The sequence below is a fragment of the Punica granatum genome, chromosome 5 (assembly GCF_007655135.1).
Source record: "Punica granatum isolate Tunisia-2019 chromosome 5, ASM765513v2, whole genome shotgun sequence".
Classification (NCBI taxonomy): Eukaryota; Viridiplantae; Streptophyta; class Magnoliopsida; order Myrtales; family Lythraceae; genus Punica; species Punica granatum.
Genome location: NC_045131.1, coordinates 27,517,891 through 27,541,061, shown reverse-complemented (window position 1 = coordinate 27,541,061; position 23,171 = coordinate 27,517,891). Strand labels below are relative to the sequence as shown.

Here is a 23,171-nt window from a genome sequence, read left to right as displayed (position 1 = left end):
AATTCTATGTTTTATTGTAAAATCACAAAGTTTAAATTGTTTCTAACGTTGATCATATTGTCATCTGCCTTTAAATTTTTACTTTTTACTGTCATCTTAGATATATCATGAATCCGCTTGGTTTCGTAATTAGATTTTAAAATTTGAACTCTAACTTTAACTCTACTCACTACACAACAAAAATCAACTCTTCAAAATAAAAAAGGTGGACCCCATACATGAACCCACATACAACTCCATTATACTCAATTCAATTTTTAATATTAAATTCTCTCAACTATTCATTACTTTTTCACATTTTTTCTCATAATTTAACGATACAATCATTACAACCCAATTAAAATAAAAACTCAACTCAACTCTAAAACCAAACACATTATTAATGTTTTTACCGTAAAATCATGAACTTTACTATTTGCTGATCTGGCATTGCGACATCAATAATTTTTTTTAAAAAAGATAATATAAAAGAGTAAATTTTAATATAAAGATATTTTATATTGCCAAGCATTGCCAAAAGCCCGACACATACTAGGATTAGGTAATCTTTGACGGAAGTGGCCTAGCCGAGGACCACCACCACTCCCTAGATGAGATCGCTAGTGTCCCCTTAGGTGACTAACAACTTCAGCTAAGAGCTTGAGGACCACTAGTGAGGCCCTATCCTAGAGAATCATCACTTGAAGTTCAGGTTAGGATTCTTGGGATTGGTGGCCTTGCAGTGAGTAACACCTACACCTCGACTGAAGTCCCAATCACCTCAGCATGAACAACTTTAATCCTTGGGTAGTGGCTGCCAATGAAGCCTCCAACTCCAATGAGGCCACTCCTTTCCTTCACCCTTCCCTCTCTCTATAAACCAACCCCTAAACCCCCTTCTCCCAAACCCACCTAGAGCCGGGTGGTTTGGGCTTACCTTTTAATTTTTAATTTAAATTTACTCTGTTTACGTTGTATTTTTTTTTTCAAATTTTGCTTAATGTTGGCAACTTGAGGGACAATTCAATGATAGATGAGGGTATTGTAGATGTGAAATTAAATTAATAATTCCTGATTTTACTATGGTGAAAAGTTAAAGTTTGTGATAGATACCTATCTAGCGTTTCTTTATAAACTTTCGATATATGACTTGCTCTCAACACTTTTCTACTCGAATTGAATGAAATGCCCTTAAACACTCATTCTCAACAAATGACTACATCTGTGGTATAGGCAATTTCTATCATTTTTTTCCCGCTAAGTTAGGCAATTTCTATCATTATCGGACCTATAAAGGAAATTGACATTAAGTACAATTAGACTCTCACTACAAGAAAAACCCCTTTTAGAAGCAATGATATTTGCTTCGAAAAATCATTTTATTTGCCTCTAAAGGTATTAGAGACAAAAGAGTAAATTGCCTCATTTACCTGTATTATTTTAGATTTACAGAGGCAAATTAGCAACAATTAATGAAAGTCACTAATTAGTGCTGTTAGTGTTCATTAAAATTGCCTCCAATAAGGAGATATAACAACAAAATTTATCACTAACTTTATTATCTACCACGAGACCTTCTCTCTGGTTTTCAAGAAGGACTCGCTTAGGATAATTATGGCGTTAGTGGCTCATATGGACTTAGAGTTACACCAGATGGATGTGAAGATAACTTTCCTTAATGGGGATCTTGATGAGGAGGTGTATATGAAGCAATCTGAAGGGTTTAATGATGACAATCATAAAGTGTGTAGGTTAAAAAAATCAATATATGGACTAAAACAAACATCTCGCCAATGGTATCTAAAGTTTCACAAGGTTATCAGTTTATTCAGATTTTCTAATAACTTTGTTGATCAATGTATATACCTTAAGGTCAGTGGAAGTAAGTCCATTTTCTTAGTACTATATACAGATGACATGCTCCTTGCAAGTAGTGACTTGGGTCTAGTGGAATAGACTAAACATGTTCTCTATGCTAATTTTGAAATGAAGGCTATGGGTGAAGCCTCTTATGTCATTGGCATAGAGATTCCTAGAAACATGAAACAAAGAACTTTAGGACCATTTTAGAAAGCCTACATTGAAAAGATTTTGTGGAGATTTGGTATGAAAGACTGTCGACCCTCTCTAGCTCTTGTAGTCAAAGGGGATAAATTCAATAACGACCTGTCACCTAAGGATGAGTTGGAACTTGAGCAGATGAAAAAATCCCATATGCATCCGCAGTTGGGAGTTTAATGTATGCTCAGGTCTGTATGAGACCTGACATATGTCTAGCAGTTAGGTTATTAAGACGTTATCAGAGTAATCCTAGGATCCAACATCGGGTTGCTGCAAAGAAAGTGATAAGGTATCTTCAGGGAACCAAGGACTACCGGTTGACTTACATGCATACTGACCATTTGAGTGTGGTTGGTTATTCGGATGCTGACTTTACCATATGTGTAGTTTCCATAAAATCTACTTCATGATATGTGCTCTTTCTTGTTGGAGGGGCCATTTCCTGGAGGAGTATCAAGCAGTCCATTGTGACTACATCTACTATAGAGACAGAGTTCATTGCGTGCTATGAAATCATGACACATGCATTATGGTTGAAGAATTTCATAAGTAGTCTTCAAGTTGTTGATATCATAGAGAGACCAATCCAGATATATTGTGATAATACAGCTGCAGTGTTCTTCTGTAATAATAACAAGAGTGGCAGCAGAAGTAAACATATTGATATCAAGTACTTTAGTGTGATGAAATATATCAAGATAAGCGTGGTGGTTATTGAACACAACAATACAGTTGCTATGATTGCAGATCCAATGACCAAAGGTTTATCGGTAAAACTGGTTCTTGATCATGTTAGAAGTATGGGTCTATTAAGGGTGTAGTTTCTCTTGATGTACTTTGGACACATATGGGTTGCTTTTGTTACTTTTAGAGAGTAAAGTTGAATTATATTTCCATCAATTGCGCCAACAAAGTATTGAATTCATTTTGATATAAAGTACGACCCATATAACTTATTTTAAGTTACAAATTTTCCTTAAAGTGCTTATTTTGGAAGTGTTATGCATCGTGATGTATGAATGGGAAGTACTCTCTTACCAAGTATCACCGCCATAGTTCGTGTGTAGCATTCTCGGGTTTCCACGGCTCAGGGAATATCAAGTTTGGCCTAATAAAGTTTATCATTCATAAATATTTGCATCATGGGGCCAAGTGGGAGAATGTAAGAATATATTGTATATTTACATAATTAAAGACATAATCTCTCAATTAGGTGGCGCTTATATCACAATATATTCCGTGATTTGAGTGAGATATTTCATATATTGTGGATTGCAATTAATATCATTTTGATGAGATGATATATAAGGAAATAATATATTAAGGGGTCTCTAGCTCATTCTATATAAATGATCCGTGTCTCCATCTAGACGTCCTATATAGAGAGGTTAGGAGGTAAAAGACACTTGCAGTCTTAGTTGTCTTGCAGGTTTATTGTGTAACTTGTGAAAATCATCAACGTCATCAAAACAATGGCTGAAAGTTAGTTATTGCGCTGCATAATATGTTAATATATTTAAAGTTTAATCTTACAGTGATAACATGGAAAAAAAGGACGTAATTCAATTAACATAACGCCTTATTGTAATTTGTGTTGCGCACCATGTTGAACTAGTAATAGTGAATGTTGTTGAATAATTGGATGCTAAGTTCATTGCAAAAGGTGCCCTATGGCATCTAATTAATTTTCTTATGAACATGTTTCGTAGAAATGCATTGCCTATCAAACCAAATTCTACGTAATGTAAAAGAGGGTGTAACGCAGTGACGCATGCACCCGACTATTGACGTAGAGGTCGCATATTCGATACTTAAAGGGACTACACGTGTCCATTTATTAATTATTTATGAATTCTCTTTCAATGCATTATAACTGAAAAATAAAATAAAATTTCTACTTAATGTCATGTATCATAATGGATATTCGATGTGATTAATGTCCTTCTATTTTAACAAGATTGTTGGTTAATTGCTCTACACAAGTAGCCGACAAAGATAATCTCCATAATCATGGGAAGAAGTTAATGTTGCCATGCCGCATAAGCCAATTAACCCATCAACACGCTAAACACCCAAATAATACGCGGTGCGTGAAATCAATGCAAATAAAATTTGTAGTCAATAGAGTTGACTTCCACCTACAGATGGCCAATCCGAAGTCAGCTGGTCGACGTTCGTTGGAATTTCCCGCATCTTTAACCGTCAGGGATGGCCCACGAGTAACAGCAACACGCTCGGCAAAGTTCCGAATAATTCTCGTGATCCTATCTTGCGATGCCATTACATCGAATATCATAGGCAATGCATATTATGTTCGAGACCGTGCCCAATGAATAACGTCACGGGTCGTGCGAGCAGGCATCGATAATTGGAGCTTGCTGGGTAGGAGCTGAGTAGATGAGCTAATCCAACTATTTTGCATGGTAAAACCAATGAAATTCTTGTAAATAAAAATTTAGTGGGGGATACCAACTGTGCTCCATGCATATAACTTCCAAATAGAAAACCACCATGCACAAGAGCGGCCAAAAGATTTAGCTTGCCAATTAGTCGCTCTATCTGCACTAGGAATGTCATACTATATGTATATCTTAACAAAACTTAACAGTGTCACGATTCGTCCATTCCGCGCATTCAATGTGTATCAATCACATGATTTGAATGGTAACTGCAAAACAGAATCGTGTTCATGAAATCTAACAAAAATGCCTGCAATTGCAACGTCCGCGTTGCTGCATAAGTAGGCAGTAGCTGGCACGCGCCTTACGGCTCATGTGTGCAATGTCTACATGAAAAAGACTGCCACGCATATTGCGCTACTGAGAACACGTGAAAAATCAACATTTGACCGTACTCGTGAAATCATAGAAAGGGTGACCTCAATGTGAGTTTTTCAAGGTGCGTTTGATTTTAGAGTTACGTAGAGTTGATTTTTTATTTTAATTGGGTTGTAATAATTATATTATTGAATTATGAAAAAAATGTGCAAAAGTAATGAATAGTTGAGAAAAAGTAATAATTATGTTGTTAATTTTTACAGTATAGTGGGTAGAGTTAAAAGTTAAAATTAACATTTTAACATTTGATTGCAAAATCAAACAGGTGTTAATGATTGGGTAAACGGGTGACGCGGAATACGAAATCCACAAGTTTTTTCGTGCATGGACGGGGAAAACCTAAAGAAAAAATTTAAATTTTAAAAAATATAAATGGAAAAGGGAAAAACATAGCAGCCGGAATCAGAATAGTACAAAGGCATAGGCTTATCCTGCGCACACCCCGTGGCCTAGGAAAGGCCAGACCCTATTTAAACCTGCGCCACCCACATTCTTCACGACTCCTTCCCCCCTCCTCCAATTTTTGTATTCTCTCTCTCTCTCTCTCTCTCTCTCCTCTGAAATCTACGCAGCGGAAGAAAAAGTCTACCTTTCCAAGAACCTTCACCGAAACTCCATTCCCTCTCTGTCTTGGTCTCCCTGTCTCTGAGGAGGGTTCACACTCAAATTTCCCGAGTCCACCCTCGATCCAGTCCCTTCAATTGGATTGAAGCGGTCGGGTCTGCCGGAGAATGCTGCTTGGGGTCCTTTGAAATTGGAAACGGCCGGAAAATCGAAGTATTGTGCTCGCTGGTGATTTGATTCTGGTTGATATGGGGGATGAGGGGCCGAGATTCGGTGGGTTCGAGGATTTCTATGCGGCTGAGAATGACCATCTCACCATCGATCTGCAGTCGCTCATGGAGCTTCTCGACGAGGAGCCGGACCAGGGGTCGCAGGTTAGGGCTTTGAACGATGACCTATATCGACGAAATTGTGGATTTGGGTTTTTGGGTTCTGAAGGGAATGATCTGATGATGCCGTAGTTAACCCGATATGACAGGGATGGAATTTGATCTTAGAGTGAATATATCGAGTTGACTGCGGAGTATTGAGTATAGTTTAGTTGCCCTTTCCTTATCGATCAGTATTTGGCCCACACTTAGCTGCCCGCCTCTACTTGGCGTGGTACAATATCGAGAATTATAAGCCCACCGCAGACTGATTTTGTGCTATGCGATTTGCTTTCCAAGGTGTTTGTGGACTTCCTACTGAATTAGTGAAGTTTCCTTGATTGGTTCTGGAGGATCTGCATATTTTGGTTTCTAGTCAACTGGTTCGGGCAAAATATTAATGATGTGATCTTTCTGTTCTGTAGGAGTATTTTTTAGGTCTGGAAAGAAACTATGGCGATTACGATGGTTACATAGCCTGTTCTTTTATTTTTTGTCCATTTCATTAGTGAGGTCGACTGTTCTAAGGACATCTGTTAAAGCCCTTCTGCTGAGTCGGCGGATTGTGTTTCATAATGTTGTGTTGCTATCAAAATACCAGCTAAAGTCATGTTTCTCTTCCTTCGAAATCAATGAGTTTGTTGGAGCGGAACGGAAATCAATGTTCTATATGGAATCTAGGTCAATATTGAGTTTATCAAATTGCTTGTCAGGGATTTTTCACTATGTCAGCGTTGCATCTCCCACTGGTCTTTTTAAGCGAGTTGTGTGGCTTAATTACTTTGTTCAATGTGGAAGAAAGTTTAAAATTGATCCTGTTTCTCCAGTCACTTGATCGAGGCGGCTTTAGTGCTTGATTGTTTCTCTCACTTGTGTTGTTTCTGTGGTGGTTTTCTTGTATCCATTTCCTATGGTAGCATCTTTAGATAATTACATAGCGTAACTAGTGACAGCCCTCACTTGCGTTGACATTCATGGGTGTTCTAATACTCTGTCCTAGTAAAAGTGTAGTTCTGGTGGCTGGTAATAATGATAGAAAGCCATATTATTTTAGCAAACCGGTCATTGAGATGCCCTTCCATGTGGCTCCTTAATCTGGTAACATAGCCACTGTGTCAAGCTAATTTTCTTTTCCCCACAAGAGTAATGACAGAATCATATGGACTTATTCTATATATATTGAGGCTGGAAAAAGGAGATAGTTCTCATCAATAATGTCTTTTGTAATGATCCTTCATTCATTCAGTTATGAACCTTTGATGTGGCATTTTGCAGGGAAACTCAGAGGATTTATCAAGAGAATTCTTGACCAGTGAGTCAGTTCCTGCAGTTGGCAAGTTTACCCATACTCCTCCTGAAAATGGTAAATGAGTTAAATGCAGTTTTTCCATTAATAGTTGCATATTTCTAAAACTCCTTTAGATTCTTGATGTGTTACACGGCCTGGTGATTGGTGTCTCCATCTTGATTGTGTATCTTGGCTTTCCTTTGTAGGATATCTGGGATCAGAAGGTGCATTCGCCACAGGGGATGGAATTTCCTGCAATGGTAACTTCTACTCTTCATGTAACGTTGTTGCGGCAGATCCCTGTAACTTCATGTCTCTTTTTACCTGGTTTTTGTCTTTTGCGTTTTTTCCATTTAATTTTCATAGACAATTGGCTTTCTTCATTCCAATAGGGGCTTCAGAAGGTGCTAAAACAAAGAAAGTGGAAATCGATTTTGGAATTGGTGGCTCTTCAGGGGAAACCGTCATGGACAGTTTTAGGGCTCCTGGAAGTAATTCTTATATGGACAATCGGTACTTGGATGTTCCTTTACAGGGTGGCGCCTTGTTTGAGTCGTCCATGTGCCACAACTATACTACTATCTTTGGAGACCGCTTGCCACCGTTTGTTGATCCCCAGAGGATTCCTCTGCATCATGCTGATAGTTATCAATCTTTTCCATCAAACACTAACATGTTCTCTGCCACAAAAAATGAAAGAGGAACATTTCAAGCCGAGGAAGGTGCAAACTTAGCTAGTGAGGCTGGTTCAGAGAGGTGGGGAAACACCTCAACATCTTTCTCAGAAATCTTACCTGACGATGTTTCGGGTACTATGGGTTATGATCTTAATGAGTTTGATTATCACTTCCCACTGATGGGTGGAAGTTACTCATCTGCTGCTGATAACGAGGTACTGGAACAGCCACTCACGTGGAATTCATTGTACACGTCGACATGGTCAAGTAACAAGCCAGTGGTAACTGATGAAGATATTGTCCGGAAGAGTTACTCTGTTGCCGATGAGAAATCTGGTGTTACTATGGATGTAAACCCTTCACCGTTTCTGGTTTCACCTTTTACAACTCTCCAGCCGCTTAGAGATCTCAAAAAGGCAGAGGAAGAAGGCATGGGAAAACCTCCTAAAAGAGCTCGTGATGATATCGATGGATTTACATATAGGTCTCCCATGGAGGACAGAAATTTGAAGAAAGAATTTTCGGGGCAATTTGCAGCTTGTTCTCAGCCCCCTGCCTTTATCAATAAGCCTCTTAGTGGCATTAAGGATGAGAGCTCTAGCACATCGCTTCAGCTTGGTAGTACAGCAACTCACCATCCCTCCAATTGCAGCCCTGAGTCAACTCAAAGCAATATGGTCGACTGCAGATCTCATGCCGAAGATGAGTCTGATATTTGTATTATTGAGGAGATGAGTCATCCTGCTCCATCGAATCAATCTGGAAAACTAACCATCTTCCAAAATCGATCTACATTGAGTGATTCTCACCATCACACTGGTGTTGGAGTAGCAGGAAGGCTAAGGACGAATTCTGAGAGACAAATTTTTCGTGTTGCATTGCAGGTGAGGTTTGATTGCCTAGGAAAACAAAATGTGCTTTCCAGTGTCATCATTTGGAATGTTTTCTGTCGAGATTATGGCTCTATTTCTAAACTGGAGTGATTAGCCCTTTCACATTCATCATTACTTTTTAGATTTTGAGAATGCCCGTTTTGCTTTTTTGTTCTTCCTTTCTCAGCACTCCTTGTCTTCTCCCACACGAAAGTCTTTATATAATATGCTAGGTGCTGAGTGGAACTTCAATATCACTAATATAATTGTTGTTTGGCAGGATCTTGCTCAGCCAAAGTCGGAAGTTTTCCCACCTGATGGTGTTCTAGCAGTTCCACTTTTGAGACATCAGGTAGTTTAATGATTTCCCTACCTCTTCCCATCATTCTTATCCCTCTTTTCCATAACGTGTTACCTTGGTGAGTGGTGACCACATAGCTCGTACAAAATATATGAAAAAATCTATTCTACTTGGAATTTAATTTTCTCTCTGTTAATCTCTTTTTATTTGATCATTTGCTATGTTCTTTTGGAAATGTTCAGTTTAAGGTGGTGTGGGTATCTGCAGTAATATATTATTAAAGGTTGAGACTAAATCCACACCCCATTTGGCTAGGGCCACCACTTTTATTGTCCATGGACAAAATTATCCCTTCTCTCTTCATAAAATCCAATTTTGTAGGGCGACTTTTTAAGGGTAACTTTGTTCATTTACCATAAAAGGGGTGGCCCTAGCCATATGAGGTGTGGATTTAGCCCCACCCATTATTAAATTGTTAACAGTTTGGTATCTAGTCTAATGGCTTACATCAACTACTGGCTTGATCATGGATAATTTCTGCGGTACTTTCATTTCTTATGTATTTTATCTGTAGAAGGATAAAACGGTGATAAACTAGAGTTCTGTCCGATGCGTTGCATGGGTTCATTATCATGTCTATTATCTTTTCTATACTAACTATTCACACTTTCAAAGATAACTTTCTTAAGTCCAAATTTGAAACGATAATTAATAAGGTATCTCAAGTGTAATCTCGCATTTAATTATCTTTTTAATATTTATTTATTTTATATAAATATATGTAATCATTAATTCACTCGGTTCTAACATTATCATCCAATATCATTTTAATAAAATAAAAAGTGTCCATTACATTTTTTTCTTAGATTTCATTTTCTAAAATTATATGCTTTCGTGGTAAAATTTTTTAATTTCCTTTATGATTTCTTACTTTTGATTAAAAAGATGGTGTATCTCTTATCAGTATTTCATTATTTTCTAGTTATATTTTATATTATATTAGGTTTATACTTTTGAAATTAGTACTTACTCTTTTTTTTTCACTTGCATAATTGAATGCATTTATTGCTTGCAAGTCAATTTTACTATATGTATAGATAGATAGATTATCAACTAGACGCAAAGGCCCGCTCATGCGTGGGCTAGAATTATTACGATGATTAACAAAATTAATGTTATATATTCTTCCATTATAACCTTTATTAAAAATGCTTTTTGTTTAGTTAACATATACATATGCAATTTATGCATGCAGACCTACTATCTTAAGGTGTTAAATGATATCAGTACTCAACCCACTGTATAACAGTAAGATATATCAATCTCTCTAATTCAAAAGTCCCTCAAAGATTTTTTTTTTCATTCATACAACCAAAAAAAAATAATTTTTTTTGGCCAATAAAAAAAAACAATGAATAATATAGTAAACTCCACGATTATATTATTATTATTATTTCTCTGAAAAATAGAGAGTTCATAAGTTGTCCGAATAAAAATTTTGGTCTGTACTTAATATCGAATCATCTTCCTCTAATCTATATAAATATAATCTACTCACTTTAAGATGATGGGCGGCTTTATGAATCCCACATCTTTGTAATTTTTATTCCAGTTAGTTAATGAAGAACTTTTATGCTCAAATTTCCGTTCATATAAGAGACCGCAGAGCCAAGAAAAAACAAGGGTTGTTTCTCCCCAACTCTACATTGAGCCCTTAATAATAAAATTCAATCAATTATAAATGTAATTATAAATATGACTTATGATTTTTCATGGATTCAAGTCTTTTTGACTTCTAGAATTGAGGAGACAACATGACAATGCGTCAAGTGTCACTTGTTTATTGGTGGTGATTTGAAAGGTCTCACAATCAGGGACATGCTTTGTCTTACGTGGCGCATCCTAGAACGTCGTTCCGGCTTTTGTTATTTTATATGGATTCACTGAGTGTAATATGATTATCAAACTTGTATATAAAATATAAATATCATTCTAATAATTAAAAGTGTCCATTGCATTTTCTTTCAAAAGATTTCATTTTCTAATATTATATGCTTTCTTTGTGAAATTTTTTAATTTTTTTAATTTTAATTGTTTATTATTGCTTATTCTGAATGATAATATTATTCAATTATTAATTGAAATTTGTAACAATAAACTTTCGATAAAATTAGAGTAATTTTCCTGGAAAAATTAGAGTTATTTTCAGTTAACATTAGAGTAAGTTTAACAATTCAATAATAATTGTACAACTAATCATCTTGTCTGTTGAACGGGCTTGTTTTATCTATATATTTGGTGCTATCTTTGACCATTTATAATGTTAAAATATAATATTAGTAAATATATTATTAATTCACTCGGTCTATCATGATCATCAAACCTGTATATAAAGGGAAATATCATTCTAATAAAATTAAAAGTGCCCATTACATTTTTTTCATTGATTACATCTAATATCATATGCTTTTATAGTAAAATTTTTTAATCTCCACAATTCTATTATTGCTTACTTTTGATTGAAAAGATAGTGTATTCTCTTATTAGTATTTCATTATTTTCTAATTATATTAGGTTTATAATTTTGAAAATAGTACTTATTTTTTTTTTATTATGTTCACTTGCATTAATTGAAATGCATTTATTGCTTGCAAGTCAATTTTACTATATGTATAGATAGATAATTGATTTCTCTGCGCCAGTGTCTTTGTTCAAGTCTTCTTTCTATGCACAAATTTATGTGCGAGTGTGTTTGTAGAAGCAAGATAATTAAATCCTTTTCTTCTTTTGTTGATGAACAGAGAATTGCCTTGTCATGGATGATCAAAAAGGAAACTGCTGTGAATTGTTCCGGAGGAATTCTAGCAGATGATCAGGTAAATCTATTGGTTTATTGGCTAACTAAACTTCTGATGGTGCATTTAGGAAGTGTATTTTCCAAGTTCTGAAATATCTATACATCCTCTTGCAGGGTCTGGGCAAAACAATCTCCACCATCGCTCTCATTGTCAAGGAAAGACCTCCACCCATCAAACCAGATCAAAACAAAATCAAGCATGAGGAATTGCAAACCCTAAATTTGGATGAGGATGGTGAAGAGAAAATTCCCGAGTCCAATGGGGCTACGATGGATTCTAAATTAGTTCAAGCTCCATTAGGAGGACTCAAAATTAAAACTGAGACCAGCTGCCCTTTGGTGCAGCGAAGAGGGAGGCCGGCAGCTGGAACCCTTGTTGTTTGCCCAACAAGTGTCCTCCGGCAATGGGCTGATGAGTTGCATAATAAGGTGACACAAAAGGTCAATCTTTCTGTTCTTGTATACCATGGGGGCAATCGAACAAAGGATCCCTTTGAGCTGGCAAAATACGATGTTGTCCTCACAACTTATTCAATCGTCAGCATGGAGGTCCCGAAGCAGCCTCTCGTTGATAAAGAGGATGATGAAAATGGGAAAACGGATGACCATGGTCTTCCTCGTCCGCAACTTTCATCCAGTAAGAAGAGAAAGTATCCTCCAGGTCCCAACAAAAGAAGATCGAAGGATGGAAAGGAGGTGGAGGGTGCTCTGCTTGAGTGTGCTGCAGGGCCACTTTCAAAAGTAGGGTGGTTTCGAGTTGTCTTGGATGAGGCCCAGAGCATTAAAAATCATAGGACACAAGTCGCCCGGGCCTGCTGGGGCCTTCGGGCCAAGCGAAGATGGTGCTTGTCAGGAACTCCTATTCAGAATGCAATTGATGATCTGTACAGCTACTTCAGGTTTCTCAGATATGACCCTTATGATGTCTACAACACCTTCTGTTCCAATATAAAGGCCCCGATTCACCGAAGTCCTGCAAAGGGCTACAAGAAGTTGCAAGCTATATTAAAGACAATAATGCTCCGCCGCACTAAAGGTTTGTACAATAAAATCTTTGCATCTGCATTCTATTAATAAGTGGGTTTCACTGGTGGTGGCACTTCAGATTCCTTTTCCTGAGGAATATTTCTCTAAGAAATTTGTCTTGGTTTTGTATCCTCAAAATCAACCTGAGGCCTTTTGGTCTTTTATAATTTAGTAATCAGTCGAGAATTTTGTTACCAGTGTAGTAACTCTCTCTCTCCCTCTCTCTCTCTCTCTCTCTCTCTAATATTTTTCCAATAGATGAAAGTGTAGTAACTCATTATATGATGGTAATTACCTGTTCCAGGCACACTTCTTGATGGCGAACCTATCATTACCTTACCACCCAAGTTGGTGAAATTGGAGAAGGTGGAATTCTCGAAGGAGGAGCGAGACTTTTATTCAAGACTAGAGGCTGATTCACGTGCTCAGTTTGAAGTATGTGTCTATCGAGATTCTGCACGAAGTTTCTGGTTCCACATTCTATTTCTAGTGATCATTTCCTTTTTGAGCAATCTACTTTTTTCTCTCTTTCAGCTTCTTTTTATTACTACTATTCTGGTGAAGTCTTATATACAGTTATAATTTTTCAGGAGTATGCAGCTGCTGGGACTGTGAAAGAAAATTACGTTAACATTCTTCTAATGCTCTTACGCCTCAGACAGGCTTGTGATCACCCTCTTCTTGTTAGGGGATATGATTCAACTTCTGCATGGAAAGCTTCACTCCAGGTGGCAAAGCAACTTCCTCGGGAGAAACAAAAGCATCTGCTTAATTGCTTAGAGGCTTCTCTAGCAATTTGCACAATTTGTAACGTGTGTAGATTTGCCCTCTCTCTCTTTAGTGTGTGATATGTATGCACTTTTATGCTGGTCTTATATTGATTCTTATTTGACAGGATCCACCTGAAGAAGCTGTTGTTTCAATCTGTGGTCACGTTTTCTGCAATCAGTGCATGTGTGAACATCTCACTGGTGATGAAACTGACTGCCCTGCTTTGGATTGCAAAGTCAGACTAAGTCGGTCTTCAGTGTTTTCTCGGGAATCTCTGAGCAATTCCCTTTCTGACCAGCTTCATGTGGATAAACCTGTTAGTAGTTTCGAATCTAAAGCTGAAGAGAGAGCTGAACCATGTTTAACTAGTTCCCCTTGTGGCTCCTCCAAAATAAGGGCTGCGCTCGAAGTCCTACAATCAATCTCTAGGACGCGTGAATGCCATTCGGGAGCTGGCCCTATGCAAGACTCTTCCAATGGAACTTACTCTGGGAACTCATCTGATCTTAGGGGTAATCCTGCAGAAACAAGTTCCTCAGAGGATAAGGTTGAAAGCTTGAAGGAACTGAATAAGATAGTTGGGATGAAAGCTATAGTATTCTCACAATGGACGAGGATGTTGGATCTACTAGAAGTTTGCTTGAAGAGCTCTTCGATCCAGTTTAGAAGACTCGATGGCACGATGTCAGTCATTGCTAGAGACAAGGCCGTGAAGGATTTCAACACCCTTCCTGAGGTATGAAGAGTACACAAATATCTCCTATTTTTTGTGGGTTGGTTTTGTTATGGGATGGTATTATTGCGGTATCCCCCCATTTTTTTCTTTGAGAAACATTTAGAAGATCTGGTTTTGCAGTTGTTTAGATGTGCTTTTGGGTGAGAGCCTGAAAACTAGTCTTTCTTTTGTGGCACCAGTTTTAGAGAAAAAGGGCATGTCAAGGGTTTTCCCGCGCAAGAAAACATTAAACTGGGATCTGCTAGCCATGACAAAACACTATCCCTTGTCACTGTTTCATTGCCATTGGTAGCTGGAGATGTTGCTCCCTCTCAGATTATTTTATATAGCTGATCTGTTTTGTTTGTAGGTGACTGTAATGATCATGTCTCTAAAAGCTGCTAGTCTAGGACTGAACATGGTCTCAGCTTGCCATGTTCTCTTAATGGACCTTTGGTGGAATCCCACAACCGAAGATCAAGCAGTAGATAGGGCCCATCGTATCGGTCAGACCCGGCCGGTTACGGTTTTGCGGTTGACCGTGAAAGATACAGTTGAAGATCGCATCTTAGCCCTACAGGTAGTGACTTCATCTCTTCTATTTACCATTTTCTCTTCTGCTTGTTTCTTATGAAAGATTTTTTGGATGTGCTATTCTATTTGAAATGGCTGGTGAGCCTGCGAGTTCTTACTTGATGCAGTTCCACTTTCCCGAAATTGATCAAATTTATTTCTTTAAAATTTTCTTTTTTTCTAAAAATTGATTCATATATATAATTTGTACCATAGTTTTTAGAACTGGAGTGTATATTGAACTCATTGCCTTTGCGGTTGAAACTTGGCTGGCTTGCTGCTAATACTTTCAATTATTCGATGGTTTTAAATCAATTCCTGGAAGTGACATCTGCTGTCTCTGTTTAACTGTGTCATCAGCAAAAGAAGCGAGTCATGGTGGCGTCCGCCTTTGGAGAGGACGAGGCTGGGAGTCGTCAGAGTCGACTCACAGTGGAGGACCTGAAATATCTTTTCATGGTGTGAACCACTCGAGGAGTGTTAATTCTCCTGAGGATTTTATTGTCTGAGCTTTAACTTTGTGCTGGGAGTCCGGGGAATCAGTTTTCCTTTGGCGACAAAGGAAGAGCTCACTGATCCCGGGCTAATTCTTGGTAGGTTCTAGGAGAGGCCTTAATAGTTATTAGAGAGGAAGATTTATTTGCAGGGTCTCGTGATAGTTTGACGATTGATTCAATTCTTTTTCAGACCACAGTTGCATCATTGTATAGGATCGATGTAGATAGAGAGTTTGATAATAGAAGAGACAAAGGATAACAAAGATTTTATCAACAGCTCTCTCTTTGAATTGTAAATTGTATAAGGGATCTCCTTCTCTTCACTTCACTTACACAGGTCATGTAGATAGATTCTTTGCACTCCTCTATTGAACATTGGTTTTTATTTTATTTAGGTATTCTTTCGGGTGCATATTCTTGTCTCGTTTCGATTTGAAAATGGACTATGTGTCGACTTATTGGAATTGTTTTTTGCACTGCAATAAGGCCAGTGATCATGGAAGTTTGTCTCTGTAGTCATGCGTCTTGGATTCCATCTTTGTGAGGTAACATCGTCCCACTCGCGCGCATATTCAAGGTAAAATCCCTTTTCTTGGATCGGGGAGTTAACGATACGAAATGTTTATTGAATATAACATAATTTATGATTGGGATTTGTTTTTTTGGCCACTTTATTATTATCGAGTTTTTTTATAGCTAGCAGTCACACTCTCCCTGAGCTCCGGCAGCTCTGCCCACTATAGTGTGGTTACTCTGATAAGGCGCAATTCGTCATCAAGACACTGAGATCAAACATCGTATCTGTTCTTATCAGTTTTTACTATCGAGTTTGGAACTCCCATATTTGCGGCGATGCCTCAACTTGCAAACGGGGTGACATTGCCACGGGCACATAGCATTAACGTTAATTATAATGTATGCTGTCGACCGACATCAAGACGGTCCCATGGTCTAGTGGTTAGGACATTGGACTCTGAATCCAGTAACCCGAGTTCAAATCTCGGTGGGACCTCCATATTTTTTTTCTTTTTAACATTTCCTTTTTTGCTCTTTTTTTTAAAAAAATGATTATTACTATTCTCCTACTGTATGTAGCATAATAATGTTCTTCTAGGCATTTGAAACAAATGTGCCTACCACACAATTAATTCCATCAAACGAACAATAATATGTCTATATTCTGACATAATCTATAGACTGCAGACTACATTACTAAATATCACATTCGAACAGCTAATCATCAGCTTCCCTCATCTCCATTTCAATCCAAAAAGTAGCCAATTCGATTTCCCAAATGTTCGTTTTCACGAGTATCATCCGTGACGCCGCATTTGAAACAAATGTGCCTACCGTCCTAACACAAATAATTAATTCATCAAACTAACAATAAATACCTCGTACATTCCAACATAATCCGTACACTGCTGCAGCCTGCATTACTATATTGAACCCGAGCATGCCATCATCGGCTTCTTCTCAACTCCAATCCAATCCAAAATTGCAGCCAATTCAGTTTTCCGACTTCTGTTTTCACTAGTATCGACCGTAACACCACAAACTAACAGCATAAATGACCGATGAGAGGAAGGTCGCTTCAATTCAAATCAATCATCGGACTAGATAACTCGAATACGAGTTTCAGAGCACTTTCCCCAAAGAATTGCATTGCATATGCCTATGCATTTGCATACACCGATTAATTCTTCTTCTGGGATATAGACCGGGCATAAAACGATTCTTTTAGTACCTAACTGGATGCCTCTTTACCTACACCGATCCTCCAACCACGACAGTATATCCTTCCGGACGATCTCGATGTTCTCGTCCGTCTCCCCGAACAGCAGGGAATGCATCATCCCGACGTAGATCTTAATTGTCTTGTCCTCACTCCGGGCCTCTTCATACAGCGCCCTGCTTACCTCCGGGTCCGTGATCACGTCCGCACTACCGTGGAGGACAATAAATGGGATGCTCACATCGGACAGTTTCTGGCTCAGCTGGCCCGTGACCCTCAGGAGCTCGAGGACTGTCCCGAGCCTCGGCTTCCCCCGGTACCGCATCGGGTTCATCACAGCCACTGCCTTCTTCTCCTCGACCTTGACCGACTTCAGCATGATGTCGGGGGTCGGGACGATTGGCAGAGTCGGCAGGACCCTCGCGACCACCGACAGTATCTCCGGTATCGGCCACCTGGGGCGGACCTTGTCGGAGATCTTGCACATCGGAGCGACCAGTACCGCTCCCCGGAACCCTAATCGGTCGGCGAAATGGGTGAGGAGGCAGATCGCGCCGCCCATGGATTCGCCGTAGAGGAAGCAGGGGAGGCCTTGGAACTGGGCGTACTGCTGCTTGATCGAGCCGATGAAGGCGAGGCAGTCTCCCACGACGGCGTCGACGTCGGGGACGAAGGCGCGGAGGCCGTCGGAGCGGCCGTGGCCCTCGAGGTCAAAGGCGAAGCAGGCGAAGCCCTTGCCGGCGAGGAAGATCGGGGTCATCTGGAAGGTCCAGGAGACGTCGTTGCCGTAGCCGTGGACCATGAAGATGAGTCCACGCGGCGGCGGCCCATCCGCCGTGGGGAGCCATGACCGGGTGAAGAGAGAGAGGCCCCGGGGGCACTTGAAGAAGGAGGTGCTGCCTCTGATGCCGTGCTGAGCGTAGTAGTCGTCTTCTTCCTCCGGGGTGTCTCCCCAGTAATGGCGGAAGGGCTGCTGCTGAGGTGCTTTGGCCTCAGATTCGGACATTCTTTGCCGCTTCTCGGAGGTCAGAGGAGAAGAGGAAGCAGAGAAAGATAAGACACAAGGAAGAGTTTCCTCCGACGGGTTGGACGATGAGCGGACTACGTTCGGGTTGGTAGAGAAATAATGCTTTCACTTGCTCCATGGGAGATGGGACCCACTTGCTCGGAAAATAACTGCATTTATCGAGTCAATCTCAACCGTTTTATTAACGAGATGAACCAATTTATCAAAAAAGACATGAGAACCAATTTAGTTATAAAAGAAGAAGAATAAGAAGAAATGAACCAATTTATAGTTCATTTCTCGAAGATCAATGCCATATAAACCTATAAATACTGGTGAAATCACGTAGAAGAATAAATTGTTTCCACTTGGCCCATGGGTTCTCACGCGAGTTGGGTCCAGAATAAAAGGTATGCACCAAGTAAATGTCAACTTTTAACGATGGATGTGGGTAAGCAACCAAAACCTGTTGCCTTACCACTTGGCCACGCCCCATTTAGATTTCTATTGGATACTACTAAAGACTAGTATCGGTATTGGTTATTCGTCAATTCCAATCCAAAGAATGGAAATCGTATTCATTATTATTTTTCTTTAATTCTTGTGGGTCAAGCTATATGCTCATAGGGCATTGAGAAACCACGCAATAAAGAGTTTGGAGATTGGAGTTACAAAGGTTAATTTGCCTTTTTCGTTTTGCAACCATATTATATATATATATATATATATATATCTATAAATATTATCTAATCTATTTTTAAAATTAGATATCTACAAAAACTTATAATTCATATATATTTTTCTTACTATATATACTGAAGGTTGTCCACATAACCATATATTGACATATTTTATATTATGTATGAATATATACTAATATATAAACTTATTTTGATGTTAAGACTTATTTATGAAATATTAATTTAATTTTTAAAAATTTGAGATTATTAAATAATATCTATACATATAATAAAATCTTCTCATTTATTTAAAATACATTATGTTATATAGATTATAAAAATTAAAGAAATCAAGCAATTGAATTTTATGATGAGATATTTTTTTACAAAATATTTTTATTAAAAATAACTCTGAAAATAAAAAATTCAAAACAATCTAGAAAATTCTATATATATCTACAAAATATTATCTAATCTATTTTTTAAAAAATTGATATCTATAAAAAATCATCATTCATATATACTTTTTCTTATTATATATACTAAAAATTGTCCACATAACCATATATTATTGTATATATATTATGTATCAATATATAATAATATATACTTATTTTGATGTTAGTATTTATGCGATGAAATATTATTTTTTATTTTTTAAAAAATCAAGATTATTAAATAATGTATATATTATAAAAATTAAAAAATTCAAGAAATTGTATTTTTTGATGAGATATCTTTTAAAAAATATTTTTTATTAAAAATAATTTCGCAAATTAGAAAAATTCAATAAACCTATAAAATCCATTTAAAAAATTCATAAGGCCTCTAATTGGAGATCACCGTAATATTCAAAAGATTTATGGTACCAAATGTGCTGTGATACTTCCCTTCCCCCGTTGCTTGCTTAACTTAATTTTTTCGATCCAAGACCCCTGTTTGGCTTTGCTACTCTGTTTCAACATAGTGGTAGTCTCTAAATGGATTGCACTTACCTCTATTTCCCGATTTTAACTGGGGTCCATTTAAAGTGTAGTTGCAAGAGGTCGAGAGCAAGATTGCAACAAACTGAATGATTTCTACAACTGTATTTGTGCATATTTGATGTGTTTTTCTCACATTATATTTTCATTTGCAGTGATTCTGGTGGAACTGTCATACTTCTATAGGTCATTTTATATTGTACCCGTTTTTGTCATCAATGGGGCATTTATTGATTGCCGCACAAAGAAGGAAAAAAACTTGATTTTTTCGATTAAACATCTGATTGGAGATTTAGATCGGCTGGACAGACGCAATTAGCTAGGAAATGAGCAATCTTTTCTTTCCTTTCCCTATATGTGTATACATAATTTTTGCTTGCTTAGTACATGCTCTTTCTTGTAACTGCTGTTCTGCAATTTTTGATGGCCATGGAGATTGATTCCGATGGAAACAATGGCTCTCTCATTCTCCTCAAGTAAGGAGCAGAAGCAGTGAGTGAGTCAATTACTATTCATTCGAATTTTATTTCATAAAAATTTATCTCTGATCTATCTTCATGTAGATGATGCACATGTAACTGCTGAGTGAATGAGTGATCCGATTTGCCGTTCCCTTGCACCTCCGTGAAGTGGACAACTCCCTTCCTTATGATTTTCAATATTGAGTTATAATCCTACTACTTGTTTGGTTCTCTCTCTTAAGAGGGTTTTCGAGTTGAATTTCGTGGGAAGAAGGTGCATAATCAAGGAGCGCTTCTCGAAGAAGTACCACCATCCTTCCTTGGATTCCAAACGCACTCTCAAGCGTATGAATGCGGTAGGTTTACTTGGAAACTCGCCCTTACCTGTAATGTATTCATTTAGAACTAACTAGTCAATTCTGCCCACGCTTGCATTTCGGGGACCTTTAAGTTAAAATATATGCTAGGAATATTGCTAATAATTCAGTTGTATCTTTGAATTATTGATTGATAATATTGTATATATCCTGTCCTAGTACAAATATTAGTGAAGAATCTTGGGATAACCTTTACGTATATCTGGGCTATAGATTTGACGTGACAGAGATTACATTGCTTTTATAAATAGAGGAAAAGTTTTTAATTTCGGGGAAAAGAAGCTCCAATGGCAACTCCTCTTCGAAAGGATCGAGCTTAATATATAGTATATTTATTGCTGGTAAAATATAAAGGGTTCCTTTATATCCTTCAGAATCCACAGACATGAACTTCAAGAAACAAAGAGTGGTAAGATGCTGAGAGTTGGGTGTGGTCCCAATACTAGTTTCGAGTTTCATTTCCCCATCCCCGCTAATGGAGGGGAAGTTGGATTCTCATCTGAATGCCGATCGTATATAGGAGGCACGATGCATGATGAGAGCTAGACAACTTGGGGTTCCTATACCAGCTCCTTATGCCGTCGACCCGGTCATACATACATTAACATTTCAATTCTTGGGAGGAACTTCTGTAAAGGATATTTTTCTTGAGTATGGGCTTAATGGTATTGTAGAAGACCGCCTCGATGATATTGTTGCACTGATCAGTGATGCAGTTGGTATACTTCATGATGGGGTTTCATCCATGGTGATTTGACCACTTCTAACATCTTTTTGCAGAGTGCTACAAATCAACTGGTGAGTCTTCTCTCTTTCAGATCACAAGTTGTTAGATTTTGGAAAATAAATTTCCCATTTGCTTTAAACATTTGGGCTTAGTAACTTAGATTGATGCTGTCTGAAGCTACAACAAATGAAGTGAAGTGATTTTCTTTGGTGCTTATTGGTTTTTATCCTCTTTATTAGTTTAATAATGACATTAAACTGACACATGCTAGGAGTATAAATTAGAAGTTTAGTAGCGATACTGGCACGTTCTTTCCTGGCTATAATCTGTCTTTATCTAATTTATTTCACCACAAATAAAACAAGTTCAGTGATACCAAGTTATTTACAAACAAGTTTTCAAGGACTCCCTAGGGAAATTCGATGCTCTAATATGGGGACATGTTTCATGATGCAAGGCAGAGTGTGTGTGTGGAATTCTATCTTAGAATTCGGTTTTCAGGTTGTAAGATACTTTGGCCTGAGCTTTACTTCAACTATTTCAGAAGATAAAGCTGATGATCTTTATATACTTGAACGTGCTCTGCTGTCGATGCGTTCCTCTTGTGGAAATGTGGTATGCCAAAGGAGTCTTCCCAATCTTCCCTTTATGGTCACTGGCATCAGTTTACATATAGTTCAGTCCCTCCCGCCTATACAAACTTAAATAAGCCACATATGGCTCTTCGATAGTTGTTTTGGAGGCAAATTTGATGGCGCTTGATGCCTTGATTTCATATGATATGTCTTGATGGACCGGATACTTTCAGCATACAGGAAGTCCTTGAACATCTAGGTGAATAAGCTAGCCCAAGGTAAAATCTGCCTCTCGCTCTCTTTTTCTGTTTACTTTGTAGAATCACCGTCTAGATTCCATTTATTATGTGTTTTCCTATTTCTGTTGGCAGTGAGGCAAAGGGGTCGGAAGTGAACCGTGGTTGGATGACCTTCTTCAGTCTTTTCTATAAGTCCCTTAGGGGAAATTCGAAAAAATGAAATCCTATTTGTTTGTGAGAACTACATGTGAAGTTGTTGTACTTTGATTTTGTTCGGTTAGTGTCTTGGTCATTACCTTACCTCTCCATGACTCACACTCACCGTCTCACTCTTTACAATTTACAAATGATAGTTTTCTTATTTTTTTTCATTAAAAAAAAAATATCAAAGACTGCACGGATACGTGTGAGGGAGTATTGAGTAGAATGCCTTAATCAAGCACATAACCCCATATTTATTGCTTAAGTAGAGATCCATTTAATGAGCGATTCGTATAATGTAATATTGCAACGACAGTCCACATTTACTGTAGTTCTTAAGGGATTGTTGGTGTGCTTGTTAGAATGGGGAGTGAGGTTTCCTTTGGGCAACTCGATAGTCCGTATAAGTTTCTTTATCAGTACGGAATGAAATCACTCAATAAGAACCACAAATACGTAATTAACTCTACACGCCTTTGATCATGTATTGTCAAGAAAGAACAGCAATACAATTTCAACAATATCGACTTTTGTCACTACAACCGCAAAAACATCATTCCGCTCCTCCTTATTATTGGAGTTATTGTTTCCCTTTCTCTTGACACAATATTTGGCTATGTGTCCTGCTGAAAAAATAAATCTTTGGATTATCCTTACTAATGTAGGTTTCTTTCCTCCAGTGGTTTGGCCATTCTTTTTGAGATCTTTCTTGACAGGCCCTTGCTTCCATCCCTGCATGGGTTCTTTCGCACATTGGCGTTACTTGCAAACTCAATTTTGGGATGGCGGTTGACTATTCCT

At 38.0% G+C, this 23,171-nt stretch overlaps 2 protein-coding genes, 1 long non-coding RNA gene and 1 other non-coding gene across 6 annotated transcripts; 3 read left to right on the top strand and 1 right to left on the bottom strand.

Annotated features, from left to right (window-relative positions):
* The first annotated feature begins 5,368 nt into the window (after positions 1-5,368).
* On the top strand, positions 5,369-15,798 carry LOC116206654 (helicase-like transcription factor CHR28). 3 transcript variants are annotated; one of them, XM_031539445.1, is made up of 12 exons: positions 5,369-5,815; positions 7,085-7,172; positions 7,304-7,357; positions 7,490-8,658; positions 8,927-8,998; positions 11,749-11,823; positions 11,919-12,840; positions 13,135-13,265; positions 13,421-13,642; positions 13,726-14,337; positions 14,687-14,896; positions 15,250-15,798. In XM_031539445.1, exons 1-12 carry the CDS (start codon positions 5,690-5,692, stop codon positions 15,352-15,354), a joined length of 3,786 nt encoding a protein of 1,261 aa, XP_031395305.1. In that variant the 5' UTR covers positions 5,369-5,689; the 3' UTR covers positions 15,355-15,798. The 3 variants fall into 3 exon arrangements, with proteins under 3 accessions (XP_031395305.1, XP_031395304.1, XP_031395303.1); XM_031539444.1 differs by having other exon boundaries at positions 7,304-7,375; XM_031539443.1 differs by having other exon boundaries at positions 7,304-7,399.
* Positions 15,799-16,326: 528 nt separating this feature from the next.
* TRNAQ-CUG lies at positions 16,327-16,398 on the top strand. Its single transcript has one exon. It is a non-coding gene; the product is annotated as a tRNA-Gln (tRNA).
* A 143-nt stretch (positions 16,399-16,541) lies between these two features.
* Positions 16,542-18,354, bottom strand: LOC116206656 (caffeoylshikimate esterase). Its single transcript, XM_031539446.1, has one exon. The coding sequence runs from the start codon at positions 18,125-18,127 to the stop codon at positions 17,150-17,152; it is 978 nt and encodes a 325-aa protein (XP_031395306.1). The 5' UTR covers positions 18,128-18,354; the 3' UTR covers positions 16,542-17,149.
* Positions 18,355-20,120: 1,766 nt separating this feature from the next.
* Positions 20,121-22,475, top strand: LOC116208806. Its single transcript, XR_004157126.1, has 5 exons — positions 20,121-20,266; positions 20,354-20,607; positions 21,337-21,426; positions 21,900-22,208; positions 22,302-22,475. It is a non-coding gene; the product is annotated as an uncharacterized LOC116208806 (long non-coding RNA).
* The last annotated feature ends 696 nt before the right edge of the window (positions 22,476-23,171 follow it).